Genomic DNA, 23,746 nt, shown 5'->3' with positions numbered 1-23,746 from the left:
CGCTTTCACCCTTGAGTAATATCGCTCGTATCAGAATTTATAGCTAGTAGAATATTTTACCTTAAAGAGGCCATGACACGGAAAATCCAACTCATCGAGAGTAACTTCCTCTGAATCTATGAGAAAATCTATGTTCAAAACTATCCTCAACACCTTGAAAACCTCAAGGACTAATTAGTAATTAACGTTTTAATATTCGCATCCGAAAATAGATATCTGAGAATGCGATTTCACAACAAGACAATGATGACGTCATGTTAGGAACACACGTGCAAAGCCCAGGCATGTATCGGATGCGCGACGATCATACCGTTCCATATACAGTACACGCACATTTACACTGAGAGAACAACCACTGTATTACGCTATATCGTTAGAAATTTCAAGTTTGTTTTACAACTGTTGTAAACTATCCGAGAGAAATGCCGGTCCGTTGTGTTGTTGGGGGCTGCATAAATATCATAACCCATGCAATAAGCCTTCACCCATGGCTGAAGGACGAAAAAAAACACGGCGATTATGACCAAGTTAGTGCACAACACCAGCGCCGATTTCACTGGGCCTAGCCAGTATGCAGCTCCGAATGAAGCGAACACTTCACGGAAGCATACTACGATCCCTCCTTTTTGTTATGAAATAAAACAAATGGACTTAAACGGTTCGACATAAAAGAGTCATTCTTCTGTCAAGTAATCCACAAAAAACTACTCTGAAGACCAGATCGGGGAACAGGAAACCTCCAATGGGGCAAGTGGCGATCCTTAGGAGGTAGCGCGCCGAGCACTAGTAGTACTATAGTATTGGCGTTACTACACTGAAGTCGCAATAGACGAAGAGATTTTACTGTATCATCTAAATTAACACCCCCTTCATTGCTCTATTGTATACTAATAAGCTATGAAGTTAGCTTCAGAAGCGATGGGTTACATCTTCTTGTGAACAAATCTCAGTGCCCCAATTTATTTCTGGAATATGCTGGATCAGTTAGTTATAGCAATACTTTCTTATTCCTATTCCAGGAAAACCATTTTTTATGTTGTGGAAGGAGTGGGGGTAATGGGGATGGGTCAAAATAGGTAGGTAAAAAGATTTTATTCCAAAGGGTGTTTAATTAAATCTCAAAGCGATTTATTTTAAAGCCACAGAGCCAAAAATTCACACAACATAGTTCAAGTGTTTAATCATTGAACAAAATTTATTCAATATCAGTTCTAGACAGTCATTCTGGACAATCTGAACTAACATTAACAACAATCATTGTATTATATGACATAAAAGTAAAACTGTACTTTCCATAAACATTATCATTCTTAAATTACACTAATGTAATTTGTGACATCAAAGGAGGTTAAAAGAAAACAACTTACATGAATTTTTTGGCTTTAAGCCTACAAAGCAGTTGCATGTCCATCGCTATCAATCGTTGTTATGACAAATTAATTAGAATAATCCAGAAGCAAATACAATAAAGGGTTATTTAAACCAAGAAACACTGCACGAAGTAACTCACATGCAAAAATGTTACACAAGCACAACGACACGTACAACACTGATGGGCAATGTGAAACACAGCATCACACGCATTAAAACAATCGAAGACCATTAACAGGGTGTACAGCTGAGTTTTTGAAGAAAGACTACAAAACAAACCAACTGCTGCTGAAGAAACAAAGTCTAAACATTCAAGAGTTCTGCTGCCTCCATTGGTCTTTATTATGACTTTTCTGTCAAATATCATTGGTGATATGGATATTTTGGCTTCCAGATTAAAGGTACGAATCAAACGTCTGGGAGGTAAATGCCCCTAAAAAGGTCAATGCCCGTTCCCTTATGCACATATTATATGACATCACGGTCACGCCAATACTTGTGTCCAAATGCTTCAAAACAGGCCTTTTCTTTCATTGTTGATGTTGGGTCTGGAAAATAACCTTTTCATCCTGAATTAAAAGTCTTGAATTTCAATATATCAACACTGAGGGAACCCTGACGGATTGATAATCCAACACAATCGTAGTTTAGAAAAGGTGTTTCTGGAGGAATTTCTCAACCAAGGCTTCCTATACAATGAGTTTTCTCCTGGCAACTTGAAACCAGTGTAATGACCATTGGCTGGAAAATCACTTCTGATCCTTTGGACTGCACATGATGGTAGCACAACCCTGACGTGTCTTGCTAGGAACCCCAAGTATCATTGAACCTGTTGACCGTAGGCTATGTATCTGTACTGCCTGGGAAAAAATTTATGAAATTTCAAAATGTATTAATGTTGGCCATGATGTCCACAATATCAAGCAGGCATACAATGTACAGTTATGGTTACATTTGTTGTGATTTTACACCTTCCATGTATCATGAAATATTCTTTTGTTTCAGAAAATTGATTTGCAAAACTCCAAACCAAAGTACTAGCCAAGTAATCATGAGTATGAAATAACACATATGCCTACCTAGCATGGCTGCATAATGCAACTTACATCCCCGAGCCAAACTTTCAGTATGCAACCAACCCTACTAGTACTACACACTCTACATATGGGTTGTAAGTTACCGTAACACAACGCACAATACGGTTTAGGGTGTTCCGCGAATTCCAACAACACATGCACAAAATGGACTGGATTTTGTTTTTAAATGCTTCGTTAATAAATTCTTACCACGTTGTATGTTCCTTGCAATGGTTTCGAACGGATTTCTTCTTCGATATGTTGCGGAGCTTCAATTTCGGCTCGTTTAACAGGCTCGAACTGATACGGTTCTAACACCTCCGCTCCACCCTCAACGTTCGGTTCAATATTGGAATGATCATCGCCTTCACTCTCTGCTTCGAATATGAGAAAGGGCACTCTAATTATAGCCCAATTTCACTGCCTAGTGAAGAACCATTATCACTTTGAACTTCGGTTGCCGCAATTGGTTCTGGATCCGCCATTTCACAGGAAATTTTGATTTGATATCGCACTTGTGATCGGTGTTTTGTTTAGTAACTACTAGTGGTATGTGTACTTGTCTACTGTGTACGTGAATGGTATGTTCGGAGGATCGTAAAGCAGCGACAACAAATGTGTTCAAAACGTGACGTCACATGACGTCATGCGAATCGGAAAATTTTCGAGTAAACAAAGTTTCAAACGCCGAAAAGGGTAAATTCATTCTCAATTTTCGACTTGAAAAATCAAGTTTTAAACTGGCAGATTGGTTGATACATGTTCTAGAGAACATTTTTTGATGGATCCCAAAAATATAGGACTTTGAAATTTTCGTGTCATGGCCACTTTAAACATTTAACAATCATTTTCGTTATGAGATAAGTTAAACGCATTAGAACTTAATATCAATAGTTCACTTCGCACGAGTGGCACTCAAGTACATACGTGAGCTCAGAAATGTTTGTCTTTTCTCGGCCCTTTGGCTAAGATCATCTGTAGTCTCACCCGATACTCATAGCTAGTACAGTAACTACTGTTCATGTTTCATAACCGTGCATCACAGTAACTACTGCGCTGTGTTCGTAACACGATTACATGTATATGACTTCACCATATCTTTGACAATTGATCATGTGAATGTTCATTATTTCACGAGTTTACCGCGAAGTTTTGTTGTTGTTCTTAACATAATCATGCATTAATTCACGTGTTTACTAATATTTTGTTGTTGTTCAAAATGATATGATGAAGACATGAAATGCTAGTATCCGAAATAAGTTTCATCGGAACGGGTTTCCTACCGTCTCCTCACCGTTATGGTAAAACGATAACCAAAGTAGTGATGTACTATCGATATCATTATTGTTTTTTCATGGATGACTCAACGACCCATATTTTCTTGTTTGATGTGAAGATATGCTGTGATGCACTCGTATAAATTGAACAAGTTTAGAACAATGATGCTTTGTTTTCATTTTGACATACCTGTCTGGCTAGGAGGGTCATATTGAATCATCTTATGTAGCTTTAACAAATGACCCTTGTGTCTAAAAATGCGCTATATCGGGTCTTCCAATGTCTATTTTGTCCTATATCGGGTCCCCCTGTCCAATTTTTCTTATATCGGGTCCCCAGTCCAACTTGTCCTATATCGGGTCCCCCTGTCAATCATGCCCTAGTTCCGCCCCAACCCCTCCCAACATTTTGTCGCCCAGAAAAGCTTCCTAATCATAATATTTCCATTTCATTACAGCCAAATATATTTGGAAAACGTCGACTGTTAATTGCATTACTTTGAAATAAAACTTACATGGTTCATCGAACTGAGCATTACTTTTGTATAGTATCAAAATTACATCAATCAACAGGTAATGAAAGTCTAATGCTGTAATATTTATAATAGGCCCTAATATTTATATTTTGTAATCACGATTTAAATTAAAACAATTGAAGATTTTTGGTTAAAGATATAATGAAGTCTAAGATTTTGACAATATTGAACTATTGGCGAGAGAAAACAAACACGTTGGTCCAGCTTCAATCTTGGGAGCCTGTGCCGTTTCATACTGAGGAATAAATGTCTAAATGTTATTCATTTTATTTGGATATGTGTAGGCTACCCTTACAGTTCAATACTAGCGACCAGTGTTTCCTCTAAGAAATTTCCCATTGAGTCAAAATGGCTAATATCTGAATATTTGACTCACCACCGTTTTGGGGAGGGTTCTAACGGAGGGGTAAAATTCCGGGCAAATTATAATATTGAACCAAAAACACAATCCGTCAATGTTTTCGTGACTTTTCACGATGTATATAATTTTGCCGACAGTATTAGTATAAGGGGCGTAGCCAAGATTTTCAAAGCTGTAGGCACAACTATATGAGCGAAGCGCCACCATTAGTTGGCGCGGAGCGTACCCCCAAAATTTTGGTTATAAACCCCCCCCCCCCAGATGGCCGGAAACGGCCCTTCCCGAGTGTTCATTCTGGTTCCCTGGCCTCTTGGTAACTTGAGACACCTCATTCAATAAAACTTTTAAACTCGAAAAACAAACAAGTTAAAATAGTACGAAATTCAATACTACATAATGTATTTAAAATTAGCAAGTCAACAAAGTGCTGCAGCTCTATGAAGTCTGTTAATCAACAATAGGCTTATTTGACTGTGGAATGTTCTCAACTGAAATAGCATCTGCGTAAAGGGGTTTTTTACTGGATGTTAAACCAGGATGCAAAATGCATTGAGCTTTCGATGCCTTCAATGCACTAGACTTCTGCTTGTTAGTATAATCAGAACTAGCTGTAACAATAACGCTATAACATGATAACACCACCCAAGCCGAAAAGGTGTGAGCTTATATTTGTTCTTAACGTCTAGCATATTATGCATTTATATGCCAGGGTGTTATAACACACTAACAAGTGTTATGTTTTGGGAGCATGCAAAAGCTAGATATGTTAAAGATACAATACAGTAAATCGTAGTGGTATTATATATATATTTTTTTTATATATATATTTTTTTACTTTTTTTATTTTTTATATTTTTATATAATATAAAATATTTTTATATTTTCTATATTTTTTATATTTTTAATTTTTTCTTAACACAGGCCGCAATAAAATGTGCCTCTAGCATAACACGTGTTATCATGTTATAACACAGATGCATATGAATGCCCAATATATTCAAGTCGAAAACGCTATTATAAGCAACTGTACAATTCGGTTCGGGTGATAACACAGGTCAGTCTACTGTACGTGGTTATACACACATCCATAAACTACAATAGGGTACTTGTACTCAATGTTATGAATCCACATACCAAGAATCACAAAACCAAACCTTGATCTCTAATAACTTCGCACATTAAGGTTGCAGAGCATAATGTGGCAGTTTTTTGCACATAAGCAACCTTGAATGATCTTGGATGACCTAATAGTTTTTATAAAATATGTTCCCCTGATAATGTGCACTCTGTCCTAAAATCTCAACCTTGATAGACATTTGGTTCTCAAGTTATTGCAAAAATACTAGTTTTCGACCACTATTTGACCTTGGATCATATTACCGTTATGTTTGGAAACGATCCCTTACCCCATTAACAACTAGTCCCAAAATATCAATCATGTCGGACCCTGTCAATGGGAGTTTCACAAGGTACACACATACATACGTACGTACGTACGTACGTACGTACGCACGCACGCACGCACGCACGCACGCACGCACGCACGCACGCACGCACGCACGCACGCACGCACGCACGCACGCACGCACATACATACATACATACATACATACATACATACATACATACATACATACATACATACATACATACATACATACATACATACATACATACATACATACATACACGCATACACGCATACACGCATACACGCATACACGCATACACGCATACACGCATACACGCATACATACATACATACATACATACATACATACATACATACATACATACATACACACACACACACACACACACACACACATACACACATACATACATACATACATACATACATACATACATACATACATACATACATACATACATACATACATACATACATACATACATACATACATACATACATACATACATACATACATACATACATACATACATACATACATACATACATACATACATACATACATACATACATACATACATACATACATACATACATACATACATACATACATACATACATACATACATACATACATACATACATACATACATACATACATACATACATACATACATACATACATACATACATACATACATACATACATACATACATACATACATACATACATACATACATACATACATACATACATACATACATACATACATACATACATACATACATACATACATACATACATACATACATACATACATACATACATACATACATACATACATACATACATACATACATACATACATACATACATACATACATACATACATACATACATACTCATGTTGTGGGCCTAATGGAGACTTTCCCTGTGGAGACAACTTGTGAGACTCCCATCATCCTTATCAAACATACCCTTCGGAGACTTGATTACACAAGTTGGTAAGGACTGCAGTTCAGTACCATCCTTATGAATCACCATTCCTTCTGGAGACTAGTTTACATAAGTTGGTATTGGACTGCAGTTCAGTACCATCCTTATGAATCACCATTCCTTCTGGAGACTAGTTTACATAAGTTGGTATTGGACTGCAGTTCAGTACCATCCTTATGAATCACCATTCCTTCTGGAGACTAGTTTACATAAGTTGGTATTGGACTGCAGTTCAGTACCATCCTTATGAATCACCATTCCTTCTGGAGACTAGTTTACATAAGTTGGTATTGGACTGCAGTTCAGTACCATCCTTATGAATCGTCCTTCTTTCTGGAGACTAGTTTACATAAGTTGGTATTGGACTGCAGTTCAGAACCATCCTTATGAATCATCCTTCCCTCTGGAGACTAGTTTACATAAGTTGGTATTGGACTGCAGTTCAGTACCATCCTTATAAATCATCCTTCCCTCTGGAGACTAGTTTACATAAGTTGGTATTGGACTGCAGCTCAGTACCATCCTTATGAATCATCCTTCCTTCTGGAGACTAGTTTACATAAGTTGGTATTGGACTGCAGCTCAGTACCATCCTTATGAATCATCCTTCCTTCTGGAGACTAGTTTACATAAGTTGGTATTGGACTGCAGTTCAGTACCATCCTAATGAATCATCCTTCCCTCTGGAGACTAGTTTACACAAGTTGGTATTGGACTGCAGATCAGTACCATCCTAATGAATCATCCTTCCTTCTGGAGACAAGTTTACATAAGTCGGTATTGGACTGCAGATCAGTACCATCTTTATGAATCATCCTTCTGGAGACCACTTTATACATTCTCAAAAACCAAACCTTCCAAATTCTGTAATACACAACCCTGCTTGGGTTAAAGTCCAGTACTGTTCTTATATTTTATCTTGCCCCTTGTAAGCTTGTAATGACTGCATTGTAAATTTCACAAGGGAATTATCAAGAAAAATACAGTTGGCAATGCTTAAACTTTTACAAGAGTTTTTACCTTTTTACATGTATTCATTCCCACTTCTCCAGTAGACAAGCCAAGTGAAGCTTTCATAGAAGTTTTAGTTTATCTCAAACAACAAAGTTCAGTTTTTAACTACAGTTTATTGCCCTGATCATCGGGCATATTCTCTCAGGTCCTTCAACAGAAATGCATACAAATATGAAAAGGGACAGACAATATATGAACACCATTTATTTAAAACAAGTAAACATTACAACATGTTAAATTAATGTTAACAAATGTCCAAAATATTTCTAAAAATTTGAAGTTTGAACTTACAACTAGAAACATAATAACAGTAATACTGACAAAACAACATGGGCTAAATCAATGTACAGAAGTAAAATGACAGTGGACACCATTTTCTTGTTTACTCTATTAGAGGTAAGAAAATAGAATGCAAATATGTACTTTGGTCTTGATAATGGAACATGATTTCCATCATGTTTGCATTAGTGTATTAGTTGCATCAAAACTAAAATATCTTCACTGTTGCTAACCTTTCACTGAATATAACAAGAAGGAGCACATGCACTAGTACAGCAAATATGAACCAACATAATTTCCGATGTCCGAAATTATCAGGTACTTGGCATCTGGAATATTTTTTTCTTCAGATTTTTTTTACACGTGGTTAACATCTCAAATCTTTTTCACCCACCCTCTGACTCTCAAAGATCAGCAGCTGTACGAATTGGAACATAAATGAATTCTGTTATTTATTCTCCTTGATGAAACTAAGCCTTGTAATACTGTCAACAGTAACATTAAAAGGGAAAGCCATTTGTTTAACTTGATAACACAACCAAAATACAAAGTATGATTTGAAAATTACCCAGAAATGAAGCTTTTTAACTGAGTTTATTGATTTTATGAGTAAATGAGTTTAAACCTTGGAACTTTTTGATGATCTCACTACCTACTAAGTAGTCTCAACAAACACCTGCTTTAAAACATAGAAATATTGAACACAAAAAGGTAATTTAAAGAAGATCATGTCTCTTTTTTGATAACTGATATTGCCTGTCCTTTACTCTCAAAATAACTTTGTTCTTGTCAACATGTACTGTTAAATACCTCTCAAATAAGTTTTTAAATTTTCTTATAAATGAAGCACTTTTGCTAAACTGATTTTAAAGTTTGGTTTCTGACTAAAATCTCATTTCCTAAAAAGAACTAACAGACATTTGCTATCGGAAGTAAAGAACTGTTTAAGACAAAAAATTCATGAAAATAAAACCCTTTTCTTTTGCATAACTCACACTGTTCTTTGCTTGTACAAAAACATCTGACTGACCTGATGCAGTAGGCCTATCCACCAGGAAATCTCCTCACTTATATGTTCTTCCCAAAATACTGTAAAAGCTCTCCTCAATCTAAAGAAATCCTTAAAAGTTATGATACAGATTTGTATCTCTTTTTGATCTCATTTCCTAATAACCACACTAAACAAACATTTCTATCAGAAACACATTTACATTTAACACAAACAGGTCATTTGGATAAAATCATTCCTTTTTTTTTGTGCATTATTGACCTGATACAGCAGCGTTTTCAGTCGGAAACTGTTCTCCCTTTAATGTGCTTGGTAACCCTATATTCCTTTCCTTGTAATCTTACCATCTTACCTTACAACATCTTACCTTTAAACATATTCTTTATATTGTAGGGAGAGCAGGAGTGATATCTGCCAGGGACTCTGCCTTCCCCAATGTTCTTTTGGAACAGATTAAGAATGCAAGAAGACATGAATATTGCCTTAAAACTGAGCTCTTCAGCTAAAAAAAATTAAGCAGTAACCTTAAGAAGGAAGCAAGGCCAATAAACATATGCAATCAAAAATATGATTTGATTTGATCTGATTTATATTGAATCATTTAGCTTTTTTCACTTGCCTAACATGCAATACCTGTTTTTGCCTGCAAAAATAATGTTCATCTTATTGACCATATGCAGCAGGAACTCACTTAAATTCCTTTTGCCAATCTTACAATTTGGTTCCGGACATAGTCTTTTACGTTGTCAGGAGTCCTTCTGGCGAGACATGGAAATTTTTCAACAGCAGACCTGCAGGCATCTCTGCCAGGGTTTTTTCCTTGCTTTATGTTCTTTTGAAAATGCTTGAAGATAATCTTTTTTTCCTCAGATGTCCAAGGGACTTTTTTCTTTTGCTTTCGGAAAAATCGTTTACCTGCAGGAGGTAATAGTAAAATGCAAAGTTTATGTAACCTGGTGAAACTCTTTAATGAATAAAAAACATTTTCTGTGAACTTGCTTCCTTCCCTCTAGTGCTTTTTAAATGATAAATATATATACACATCCACTAACGAGTAATTATAGGTTCTTCTAAAATGCTATAACCAGGGCTTCTCTTTGACAACACTTCCCTGTCGGTATGTATGACATAAAAAGTTTGACTAGATATACCTGATGCACACTGGAATTTGTCAACTCTTTTAAGTATGCCTTCAATCACAAAATTACGAATTCACAACAAAACAAGCACAATGATGTTGCAAAAGCCTAGCTAAGATTTGAATTGTCAGTCATGGCAGAAGTGGGGGCCATCTTGGACTCCAGTTGGTTCCAAACAGGAACCCTTGGCTGGATAATACTCATATAGGCGATAGAATCCAGCGGGGATTTGAAAGTCCTTGACACTATCGAATTTGGAGTGACTGAATGTTGGTATGTAGTGCACAAAGACTTGCATTGAGAAGGGTACCTCACAACTGGGATCCAAAAAATGGACATTCAATTAACCAGCTTAGGGTCTTAAATTACACTCATCTTTCTCAGATATAACTTGCATTATCTCTACCAAAAACTCACCAGATGAGGTGTTTTCCAGTACCAATTGATCTTGATAGCCCTGTATCCCCCTTTCATCATCTGAATGGTTATCTGTAAGACAGACAAATGCCAAATGATTAGGTTAATAAAAAACAATGGTTATAAGTTTGCATGGCAAAAGTATTAGCAATTTTACTTCAATCAGGTAACATGTGGGTGAACGAAGAGTTGAGTAACAGGACAGATGTCAAATTGGTTTGTGGTTTTTCCTTTTAGACAATGCCTCAGAAAATCTGCTAAATATCAAGCCTATGTTCCCTCATTTCTACCAAATTGCATCTACTTGACATTTCCTTCATGAAGCCTGATACAGTAGCTTCTTTGTATTCCAGGCAAATTGCTTTTAATAATTTACCCTGTGTCCTCGATACCTTGGCTTTTATATAAGATCATAGACAAAAAGTGCAATATGATACCAAATAAACCAGAAAATCAAATAACTAAGTGATTCCTTGCAAATGAGAGGCAACTTTAGACAGAAGATACCAACATTCGGTGTTACTCAACAAATATGGCCAATATTGTACAACTGCCTTGCAGTAATTGTCAATGGGTGCCAATACAATACAAGGCTAAACTTCAAAACCAATTTTCACTCTTTCAATTATGATCTCTAGCTCTAGCAGAGAAACTTATAAATAAAAGGCAGAAAGGGTGCCATATTACATTTGATAAGTCCATCAATGTTACATGTCTACATGGTATTTACATTTTTCCCTTCTTGGAACGGTTTAAGTCTGGGCAATAAGTTAATAACTAAAAAATATCTTCCGAAACATCGGTTCTAAGAATACTTTCACCTCATTTGAACATCAAAATATGTGGTCCTATCGGGACAATGGACTGCAAGAAACGCTTGCTCTGTATCCATGTCCTCCTGTCAGGTTTTTGTGAGGCCACATAAGTTCCTTGATGACTATAAATAGCAATTTATTAATCAGTTTTCTACGGTATTGTTCTGAGTGCAAGGTAACACAATCCTTTGCTGGGATCCTGGCCTAGCACACTAAAGCAGCTTAAGGTAATAAATCGCACTCATCTTTCTGTAGTCCCTTTTGAACTGAACTGCACTGTAAATGTTTTCAAAATATTAAAAACTGTATCAATAAAACCTATTTTGGTAAGGATTGATTTGGCACTAATTCAAGATAAAGGTATTGGTCGAAGGCGGAACATACCTAGGGAGTCAAATAGACAAGTATGTGAGTTTGGCTGCATTTGAATCCCATGAAAGAAACAAAGATATGGACTCATCCAGTGGTATATAGATCAAGATTAACATACTTATGTTTTTTATCTTAAATGGCAGGGCTGGAATACAACATAAGTCTCAGATATCACTTGCATTATCTCAACAAAAAACTCACCAGAGGAAGTGTTTTCCAGTACAGGTGGATCATGATGGCTCTGCTTCCCCTCCTCATCTGAATGGTTATCTATAAGACAGACAAATGCCAAATGTGTAGATTAGTTGATAAGCAATGGTCACAAGTTTACCCAACTAAAAGTAATAACAATTCTACTTATTCGGAACACGTTATCTATCATCCAATGTTCCCTGAAAGACGTGAGAACAAATGGGGGTCTGGAGAGTTAAGTAAGAGTTGGTTTGTTGTTTTTCCTTAATTACAGGCAATACCTTTGAACATCTGTTTAATATGATGCCTATGTCCGTTCAATTCTACAGATACTTTCATTTGCCATGTTTACCAACATGACAATTCCTTTCAGCCCTATATAGTAAGCTTTGTGTAACAAGAAAGTATACCCAAGAAATAGTTTACCTTGTTTCTCTGATATATCTACCCTTTAATATGAGATGTCTAGATAAGACATGCAACATAATACAAAAGAGACTCACCACCCTCAAGCTGATGCATTGCGGCAGATTCTTCAAATTGTTCATCTTCAAACACAGGAATGTCTGTTGGATTGTGAAGTTCAAAAAATTTGTCTTATAATTGATTACAAAATGTAGCCAAAGCAATCTTGAGGCAACCTTTAGAGAAATTAGGTAGAATGCCAGCCAAAACCAGCCTTTTTTTCACTGAAATGGTCAAGGTACTAATATGCTTGCACTGATCTGACCTAGAGTCATGGATGCTGAATAAATCCAGTTTGTGAACATAACCTAGTATAAGTAACACTGGCATATTAAGTCATTTTATCAGAGAAGATGTTCTTTACATTTCTTGTCATAAGTAGTTTACTCCTGCTAATTGAACTACTTAAATAAATTCTTACCATCAACACTGATTTCATCCAACGTCTTTCCTCTTAAGTTAGAAACTTTGCCTCGATCCATGGCAAGGAGCAATTTGGAAACTTTGCACAGTTCAACTGTTGACTCCTGGAGTCTATAATATTGCTTGTGAATTGCCACATCATGACCAAGGTGGCTTGCCAGCCACTCTACCTCCTGACTACCAAGACTTAAGACTTGTGAGACAGTTGCAGCATACTGTCTCATTTTGGTGCTCTTTATGGTCTCTGGTGCTTCTAAATCCAGACCAGTAATTACTTCAGAAAGGCACTCTCCTCCATCAAGAAATGATGCTGAAGTAGACCTAGCAAACACATAGGGGTTGCCGGCTGGTATGCCAAATGATTCCCTTTGATCAATGATCAACTTAAGAGATTCAGAACATTCTAATGGAATAATAACTGCGACTGGACGGCCACGTTTTCCCACAATTTTAACTAGCTGGTACCGCTTAGACAGCTCTTTCTCCAAAGCATTTAGATTATGAGCTAATTCATCAATCTGACATTTCTCCCACTGCGGCCGGTTTAAGATGGAAGCTACAGGCAATTTTGCCATTTCAGCTGGTCTGCGTTTGTTAAAGACGATCAGTCTTGCTAGGGTCATTTTCTGCAATAGACGATAATCTCTGAACTCAGGTTTAGCACTCATCAGTTTTCTGGTCAAACTTTTAATCTGAGATCGTGTGTGCTCAGAAACTTTCTTCAGATCAGAAGCACTTGGGAGGCTGACTACTTTTTCACACTTTCTTACATTCAATGTGGAAGCAGCTGCTGAAGCAACTTTCACATGCCATTCTGCTTGATGAAGTTGCAAATATCTGTTTGCTTCTTCTTCAGCTTCAGCATCACCTTGCCTTATTGCCTGGCTACGCTTGATTCTTGTGATCCAGACCAAGTCATGCCCTGACTTTATAGCGAATGATGGAAACTTATACTGACAACTTCCACCATTATCATTGTCAACTATGGCACATCTTTTTTCCACTGCCTCAACTACCATATCAAACTTTGATGGTTTTATGAAATCACTGATGTTCTGGCCACCATTAGGATCAGATTTCCTTAGTTCTAGTAAGACACTAGCAAGTGCTCTCATTTTTTGGGACACAATATGCTTTCTGGTTTGCTGGTTGCGAAGCACTTGGTTTCCATATTCAAGTATGAGTATGTCGTTGCTAAGAACATCAAACAGCTCATCTCTCTTCATTGAAGATAAGACCATTCTTTTCAATTTGTCACTTGCTCCATTGTACCGTTTCATAAGGATGTCACTTTCCATGCGAACGTGTGATCTCTTTTTACTTTCTCCCTTGAATTCTGATTCTTTGGCAATGCATCTATACCGCACATGCCTCCACAAATCATCCTTACTAACATATCCCAAACACTGTGGACAGGGGCCGTAATCATCCAAGTCAAAGTAGGCTCCAGTTGATGGTCTTCGCATCAAAATTATCTCCCCAGTCTGTGTTTGTATCACTTCTTCATTGTGAAAGAAATTTCCTTTGTTTCGCAGAAGGTCTAGTTTAACTTTCCTCTCCCTTGATCCCACAGGCAGTGCCATTATCTGTGCAACAGCAACTTCATCTTTATGTTGACTTAGATAGTGTCGACCGATAACAACTTCTAACAACTTCCCACAAAACAAGCATGCATTTCTTTTATCGTAGACTCGTTTGGAACCTTTCTCTGTTTGTTTCCTTTGAGCACATTTGACATGGACTTCTTCTTCCTGCTGTTCTTCATCATCCAACTGCTCCCATTCACAACCTGATGAATTGTCTTCACAGCAGCCTGCATCCATTTTAGCATCAATCACTTTATTGTAACATGTCCCTGAAGTCCCAGGGACATCTTTGGGTAAGTCACATGTGTCATCATCCTTTTCAAGATCACTGTTCTTATCTGAATCACCAGGGTCTGGATGATAATCTGAATCGGCTTCATGTTCAGAAGCATCACTCATGTCATCAGCAACTTCATATTCATGAGTACTTTCAATATCACTTAATAGGGCTGTTTCACAGTCTACCTCTGCTGCCATAAAAGGAAACACTTGTGTATCTCTAAGAATGGATCTTATCTTAGCAAGTTCCTTCTCCAGATCAGACCTAGTATCTAATGTCTGATTTTGCTGTGAGCTGTCCTCTGCATTAGGTTTCTGTTCAATAGCTTTATTTGCTTTCCAGTCACCACATTCTTCAATGGGAGATCCCTCAATCATTTCCTCATCACCTTCTCTCTGACGTGCTGTATTATGCATCGCCATGTTAGGTAATTGTTCCCTATCCTCTTTATCAGGTTTGTTACCAGTTTCTTCTTTTGTGTATCCAGCAGCGGCCAATTTTTCTTGCTGTGAGTGGTCCTCTGCATTAGCATTTTGCTTACAAGCTTGATCTGAAATTTTGTCACCACTATCTTCAATGGAAGATACCTCAACCATTTCCTCATCATCCTCTCTCTGAAGGGCTGTATTATGCATCGCCATGTTGGTTAACTGTTCCCAACCATCTTTATCAGGTTTGTCACCAGTTTCTTCTATAGTGTCTTTAGCAGTGGTCAGTATTTCTTGCTGTGAGTGGTCTTTTGCATTATTATTCTGTTCACAAGCTTGATCTGATTTACTGCAACCAACATCTCTCAACATCTCATTGGAAGATCCCTCAACAATTTCCTCATCATCTTCCCTGTGAAGAGTTGTGTTGAGCAACATCATACTAGGTAATTGTTCACAACCCTCTATATCCAGTTTGTCTTCAGTTTTGTCCTGCACTTCCTGTTGGGTACTCTTGCCATCCTTGTCTGTTCGCCAAGGAAGATTTTTTAAACCATAGTCATACCGTATCTCTTCACCAATATTAATTTCCTTTGTTGAAAACAAGCAGAGAATAACTTCCTCATTGTGAATTATCTTCTTCATTCTGCAGTTTGCTTTTTGGGGTTTTTCATCATTAACAAATTTTCCAAGTGACTTTTTCACATGGGTTGCATCAATGCTGAAAGATATAAAATTAAAAAACATGTACAATTATTGTGTATTTCATTAAATGATTGCAATCATTAAAGGAAGGCAACCTTTTATGCCCAATGAATTAAACTTTCTCCATGTACAAAATGAAGAGAAAAGTCTCCCATGAATATCTTCCTTCAAAATCTCATTCTTTGTTGTGGTAACTCCCACAATGCCTATAGACCTGTCACTACCATTACTGTTGCCCAAACCCAACAGTAAGCTTCTCGTAGCCTTATCCCCTGACCAATTAATTTAAATTAAAATAAGCAAAGCCCTTCCCATATATCCCTTCCAAATTCCTTTCAAAAACTACAAAGTCAACAAGTAAGAGATTCATATTATTACAAATATCACCTTGTTTGCAATGTGATGAGTTAAAGCTCGACTGACAAAGATTCTCTTTTGAGTTTTAAAGAAGTTCATGTATTGCTTCACTAGCACCCCTATGTAGTACTGAAGTGTGTGTCTATAGCACACTACACACTGTATTATGGCTGTAGATAATTGCCTTGATAGCTCCTGACAGGAGCTACTAATTGTGTTCCTCATTTGGAATTTACAGGCGCTACAAAGCATGAGCGCCATCTTGCGGAATGGTGAGTACTCTACTACTGATAAATACCTTACTTTTAATATAATATAAATACTCTATTTATAAATACCTGTATCATTACAATTATTACCAACAAGTACCTAATCATGGAGGACATGATTATTTCAAAATCATGATCATTAATAATTCACAGTGAAATAACACTAATCCTTAACCAGAATGCAAAAATGCATTGTGCTACCAATGATGTAACATAAGCACTTTTCTTCATGAATCTGATGTAATGTATACTGAGGGTGTACAACATACTTGATCTTATTATTACAGTGCAACGCATTGTGTTGTGACAAACAATAAATTCACAAAGGCACGGGCTGTCCTGAAATGACCATTGACCTCAACAACAGGCTTCTTGTACTAAGAGTGATACATCAGCAAACTAAATATGATGTCCTACTTTAATGTTGTGCAAGACATTTTTTTCACAATTTGACCCCTCAAGAACTCAAACAACCACTGACCCCCACCAACATTAGGCTTCTTGTACTCAATGTGGTATAATTACATACCAAATATATGCGATCTGTCCAAAGCTACCCTTGTGATTTTATGTTTAGGAAGGTGCCTTAGTGAAGATTGGCAGGTAAGAGGGGAATGAAGTTAATTAAATTTGATATGGCATATCTAATAACAAAATATGAGATCTGTCCAAGGTTCCTTTCTTGCAACATTTTACAAGGTTTCCACAATTTGACCCCTGGTGACCCAAATGACTATTGACCTCCACCAAAATCAAGTTGGCTTTATTGTACTTTATGTGGTACTTCTACAAACCAAATATGAAATCTGCCCAAGATTCCCTTCTTGAGATGTCGTATTTACAAGGTTTCACAAGTTGACCCCTGGTGAGCCCAAATGACCTTTGACTTCCTAAAAAAACACTAGGCTTCTTGTATTAATGTGTGACTTCTACACACTAATTACAGTATGAGGTCTGTCTAAGCTTTCCTTCTTGAGATTGCGTGATTACAAGGTTTTCTACAATTTGACCCCAAATAACCTTTGACCTCAACCAAAATCAATAGGCTTCTTGTCCTCAATATGGTACTCCTACACATTAAACATGAGGTATGCTCAAGCTTTCCTTCTTGAGATATTGTATTTACACGGTTTTCACAATTCGACCCAAAATTTGCCAACAACATAGTTCAAAGGATGAAGTAAGGTAACTGATCCATTAGCAAAAGTTCTTCAGACTTCTGTTTGACTTCTGGCATATTTCAGTATTGAGTACAAATTGGAAACTGACTTGCACCAACCTACATCAAGTGAGCTTTATATGACACCTAACTCAAACAGAATTGTAGTTTTAATCCAACTGTCAAATGGTGTTAGGCTAGCAGACTAATTGACTTTTCACTGACAGATCAGCCTGGCTGACATGGACAGGAAACTATGAAAAGAAACTGAACTTACCATAATGTCTTGCCTCTATCAGAATAAAAATACTGATAGCAGTGCCTCAGCTGACGATTTATGTAATCAACCTCCCTTTCCTCTGCCTCTTCTGTTGTAATTCTCTCCCCCTTGTATTGCAGCAAGAACTCCCCATTTTCAATTGATTGTGTTGCAAACACTCCATATCCTAAAAAAAAAAAAAAAAAAAAAAAAAAAAACTATGAACAATTTCCTTTAAAAATGAATAACAACAAGCACAACTGTCCAATATATAATTTCTCTAATACCACTAAAAATATCTTGTTGCTTAGCCATGCATGTATGTTATTACTAGTAAAGCACTCACCAATCCTTTCACTGATGAACTTCTTCTCAAGACCAGGGTGATCCTGCTCATAGTTGGGTACATCTGTATCCTTTGGGAAGATTAAAAGATATATCAACAGTTAACACAAACAGTGACAACACAATTACTGAATACTGCAAATTAAAGCTCTAACATGTGTTCAACAATATGGATACATGTAACAGTATGTCAGTGTCAAGAGAGACAATGTGCATTGCACTGCATGTACAAAAGTAGCTAGGGTGCACCGAAATGGGCTCCAGCCACCATGCCAGTTTACTTTATTGCAAGTTGTTTGTGCTTGTGCAGAACACAATGTCGAGGTGCAAGTATACAGAAAGGCCCTAAAGCTAATTTAATGTACAAGGGATTCAAATTAGCAATCTGGTCAAATTTATATTCAATTCTTGCATATTTCTCTTTTTGCATACTTTTTTTTTTTCTCACATTCAGCAAGGTGAATGCACAAGATGCATTGTGAAATTTAACTAATTGGCAAACTATGTAATATACTACCACTGTTAGATAATTCAGGGTCAATACATGAGAGGGGTAAACCATAACCCATACAGATGATTCTACTCAATTTAGTACCTCAGCAACTAAACATGAGAATTCCTCCTTGATACATTCATGGAATATTAAATTAACAAACATTTTCACATGTTGACTCCTGTTGATCCCTATGCCCTTTGACCTACACCGAAAGCTTCACATTCAACATGGCATAATCACATACCAATAATATGAGATGGCAATTTGTTAACAAAGTTTGACTAGTTAACCACTATTGAGCTAAATGTACATATCAAATATGCCTTAATGAGATATCAAGTGTCTTAGGATTTAAAACATTTGAATTGTGACCCCAAATGAACTTGACCTCCACTAAAATTTGCAAGCTTCTTGTAAGTCAAAGTGGTACTGTACACCTAAATATTACACATGACTTGAAGTAGCCTATAAGGTCTTCACTATTGTTGACCCTAGATAACATGTAACCTCTGCCAAAAATAATGTGCTTCTTGTGCTTAATGTGATGAACAAATGGTGAGTTAATGGATCTTTGAAATGTGACAGAGAGAATGAGATGGGTCCAGTTTTGCTAACACAGTTGAAAGTTAACTTACTTTCAGAGTGTTTCTGCTGGAAACCCTAGCACAACTAAACTGCTAGAGCAGAATATATTGTACACAATGTGTTGAGGCATTTGATTTAAATGAACCCCAGGCATTAAGATGGTCTGGGTGTTCATGCATGGGATAAAATAACGAGATATGTTAAGGCAGGGTTTGCATTAGCCGCAGGATTGCATGATTCCAGCAATTTGATTTCAAATGCTGCATGTCAAAAGTTGCCAAGACGGGATTTACCACAATAAATTTCAGCTCTCAACTTGAATTAAACCATTCATCGCTAAACCATTGCATTTAGAATAAACGTTTTGTTAAAGCCACTTGTTATTTTTCATGTTTAGTTAAATCCCTTCTATAATCTCAAGATCCCATATGTTGCTTTGTCAGTCTATCCTTTTATGAAATGAATGAATGAAAAAATAATAATTTTGAGAATTTCAATATTTACGCTGACATGAATGTATACAGTAGCTACAACTATGAGAGGAAATATATCTATATATATTTGTTTTATTATACCACAATCAAATAAGACAGCAACTGCATGAAATGTAAATCTTCACCAAATGATGTAAATTAGACAAAATATGTTGTCCTTTCTGCAACCTATAAACACAGGGCTACAGCTGTGCTACCAATACTGCTTAAGAAAAAGGTAATTTCACAACCATAACAGGTTGATTATGAAATCATGGATAACTTTCCAAGATAATATGTGCTGTAATTAGCTTCAATACAAGAATTTCAAGAATTAGCAACTTAAAATACCATAAAATTTAACTAATACCATAGGGCATATAGGCCTATAGCAAAAGCTTTTTTCTATCTGGGTGGTCTAGCAAATTTTGCTCCAGAAAGGTGTAAATCTCCTTGGAAAAATGGATGAAAAATTTGGTTTATGACAACCTGAAGAGGTAATTCTCTTCTTGCATTGTACCCACTTATATATAAATATAACCTAAAAATTCTACAGAACAGAAAATTCTACAGAAACAAAGCACAAATGAAATCATGACCCACCTATTGAGATTTCTCCTGGCTTTTCCAGTCATTTGCCAGAGAAATTTGCTTTGCCCAACTCCAAGGAGGAAGAGGCTGCAGTCCCCCTCAACTCCCTGGCTCATATGCCTAAGCAATAGACAGCTAAATTGAAAATATTACAGATTGATGTATTTACTCACCCTCTTTCCACGAGTCTTCATTGTTACCTCTAGGCTAGTAATGGTCAACCATCATGGTTACCTGTAATGGTGAAACATTTTTGTACATTAAAAGAACGTAAAAAAAACACTGTCAATATTACAAGGGGTGTGCCAAATCAAGTCAGGATTTTCTTACTGTGCTATTACAGTAAACATCAGCATTGCACGTAGCTGTGCTAACCATATGAAGATGTTATGCATTAGGACTTTATATGGCAATTGCAATGTGTTCATTGATACTCATGTGCACTCATGTGGGTACTACTGCTAGGCATATCTCCCTTACATGGCTTGTACTTTACAAGTACAATTGTTGCTGAGTGATACTTGCTACTATAGTGTTATTACTCGTAGTCGTACATGGCACAAAGGTTGTGCATAGCCTGTTACTTAGTGTTACATTTTGCATTGTACGCTGGTGATATGTTAGGCTAAGTCCCGGTCTGGACCTAGGCTAACTACATTACAATTTGCATCATCTATCTAGCATACATCACAGGATATGCGCTCCTACTTTTGTAAGGAGGGCTTCATTAACAAACACTGTAATAAAATGCTTACCTCAAAAGAAAATACAAATAGGTAACAGGTTTTCCTCTTCCAGTCGGGCGTTTACAATAGCGTCTCTCTAAGTTGGGCACGAAGGTCGATATTTTCTAACGGTAACTCTCATTTGTTACCTCTAGGTCCGATTGAGAATTTTAACCAATCACAATAGTTTTAAATGTACAGAATCTGTCATTCATTTGTAATGCATATTCAATATAGAGAAAGAGGAGGGCCAGTGTTATGTTGCGTAGCTCTACATTTTTAACCCCCAAAGTCCGATTGTGCCACACTAAATAGAAACTAGAAAACCACTGAGATATGAAGATATTTATTCCACCTTTCTTAAGATGTTTAAGACAAAGTGTAATGAAATGAGGAAAGCACTGTTATCGGTGAAGAAAAACATGGCCTAACAGTAAGTCAACGGGGGTATGGGAAGTAACTGTTGTGACATTCCGCCGCTACATGAAGAGCGCAGGGGAATTGCTATGGGTTTTCCTATTGGAGACCTGCTGGAGTTCCCTCTTCGGTGTAACGTTGCAGCATACCAGTGAACGTACTAGCACATTACATCTATTATACACGTGTGGATTTTTAATGCCATGTACATAACAGTACGATCTGCATTTTGAATTTGATGAACACATTTTGTTGAAATCGCTGTCGGTGCCAGTAAACTAATAACAAGGTACGATTATAGTTATCATCCCCATTCAAATATGGTCACGCAGCCTCAAAGCGCGTTGCTAGCTTTTTGGACAGGTGCTTTTTGGGTCAAATAACCTTGCAAAAACTAACTCTCAAGAAGTGAGGCTTGGTAGAATTTGATTCTTGGTGTGTACGGGTGTTCTACTTTGAGCCCCATGAGCCTTTTATGTTTAAAGCTGGTCAAAGATTGTAAGGGTCAACAGGGACCATAGTAAAATATATACCTATATGTAATTTTTTCAAGACTTGCTATCACCATGCAGGTACTGCTGCATCTCATTAGTATGTCAGATTGAAAAAAAAAATGTTCATATCATCAAAAGATGAAAGCAATGTATTTATCTGTGCATTCTGCTTCTTCTTGACAAGTCAACAACTTACAGTATAGATCACAGTCATAGCTGAGCTTGAGTCATTGGCAGCTGAATCCATTGAACAATTCAAACTCATATGTAAGGATTTCAATGATGTTTTCTTTCTTTGTTTAAGGGTGGGGGGGGGGGTTCAGATTGTCCATGCACAGGCCTACATGGTATGAAAAGATTGAAACTGTGGCCAGAGGCCAGGGAGAGCCATATATGACTGAGGAGGAAATTAAATGGAATAAAAGTAATTTATTGGCTACATCTGCCAGATGTTGCCCATATGTTTACGAGCCAAATGGAGACACTCAAGGAGTAACCTTAACCTTTAAAAATTGAAAATTTTGGGATTTGCATGGCTAACAATTGAGGTAAAGTTGCAGGATAACTCTTGAAAAGGTGGTACTACATTTGGGGCAAATTGCAAAACTGATAAAGGCTTAACTTTTCACTATATGCTAAGTGCTTGTTTGTTTTCTTTCTCTTGAATATCAGCAGTCCATCAAAAGAAAGCATTAAAGAAAAAAGTGTTATTCTCACATATCCACTGCCCTTAATTGCCCTCTCAGATTATTGTCCAAAAAAATGGGGGTTCCCCATGCACTTTGTCACTCAGAGTAATTATAATGACCTGTGTGCTCTACATATACAGTAGTGTATTCAACACTCTATATAGACCAGTCTCGTGGAGGCTTGTGCACTAAACAGGCCAAACACATGTCTCCAGACGGCTCTCATGCTACATTTGGCTTCATCAATTAAGATAGTACACATTTTAAAGACTTGGAAGGTAGGTTTAGTGAGATATTTTTGTTGAGTAATACTATATGCGCCAAGTGAACTAGCTGTTCTGCCCAAATAATAACATTTAGGTATAGTGGCTGGCCTATCATTTTCTGGTTATGTGCAAGATTACTGAAAGGCATAGAAGACTATATAGGCCTTAGTGTACAGCTGCGGAGTGTAGGACCACAGGTTTTAATAAAAGAAGAAAGAACTTTACAAGGAAGGTGCAAAGTATGTGTGATAATTCTTTATTTCAGCTCATGACCGTTATCTTCCCTCTCACCCTACCTCTTCTAAGACTACATAGAATGTCTTCTAAAGGCACAACCCATAACAATAGTAATGGTAGTGTTTAATATTTGAAGAGAAACTCTACCTAACTAGTAATCTTATATATCTTGTTTCACAATAATGCCACTTAATTATACCAAATATTACA

The 23,746-nt window shown here is 36.9% G+C and overlaps 3 protein-coding genes across 10 annotated transcripts in view; 1 reads left to right on the top strand and 2 right to left on the bottom strand.

Moving 5' to 3' along the window:
* LOC139954973 (TAF5-like RNA polymerase II p300/CBP-associated factor-associated factor 65 kDa subunit 5L) overlaps positions 1 to 23,746 on the top strand; it is a 76,829-nt gene that overhangs the window by 6,757 nt on the left and 46,326 nt on the right. The window contains exon 5 of one of the 8 annotated variants that reach the window (XM_071955054.1): positions 4,183 to 4,691. The exons of the other annotated variants lie outside the window; for them this stretch is intronic. Within the exon in view, the coding sequence (XP_071811155.1) occupies positions 4,183 to 4,232 (50 nt within the window). The 3' untranslated portion in view covers positions 4,233 to 4,691. Of the gene's footprint in view, positions 1 to 4,182; positions 4,692 to 23,746 lie in introns of those variants that run through there. 8 annotated transcript variants of the gene reach the window in all.
* Positions 1 to 23,746, bottom strand: part of LOC139954959 (uncharacterized) — a 116,035-nt gene that overhangs the window by 77,835 nt on the left and 14,454 nt on the right. The window lies entirely within an intron of this gene.
* On the bottom strand, positions 8,398 to 21,763 carry LOC139985036 (uncharacterized). The gene is made up of 9 exons (XM_071999215.1): positions 21,464 to 21,763; positions 20,882 to 20,942; positions 18,565 to 18,634; positions 18,237 to 18,405; positions 13,174 to 16,190; positions 12,791 to 12,853; positions 12,297 to 12,365; positions 10,909 to 10,980; positions 8,398 to 10,267 (listed from the first exon to the last, which is right to left on the bottom strand). Exons 2-9 carry the CDS (start codon positions 20,900 to 20,902, stop codon positions 10,044 to 10,046), a joined length of 3,705 nt encoding a protein of 1,234 aa, XP_071855316.1. The 5' UTR covers positions 20,903 to 20,942; positions 21,464 to 21,763; the 3' UTR covers positions 8,398 to 10,043.

This window comes from Apostichopus japonicus, chromosome 17, assembly GCF_037975245.1.
Source record: "Apostichopus japonicus isolate 1M-3 chromosome 17, ASM3797524v1, whole genome shotgun sequence".
In the NCBI taxonomy this organism is placed as follows: domain Eukaryota; kingdom Metazoa; phylum Echinodermata; class Holothuroidea; order Aspidochirotida; family Stichopodidae; genus Apostichopus; species Apostichopus japonicus.
Note: the sequence above shows the minus strand (reverse complement) of the source record. Positions and strands in the feature narration are given on the sequence as shown.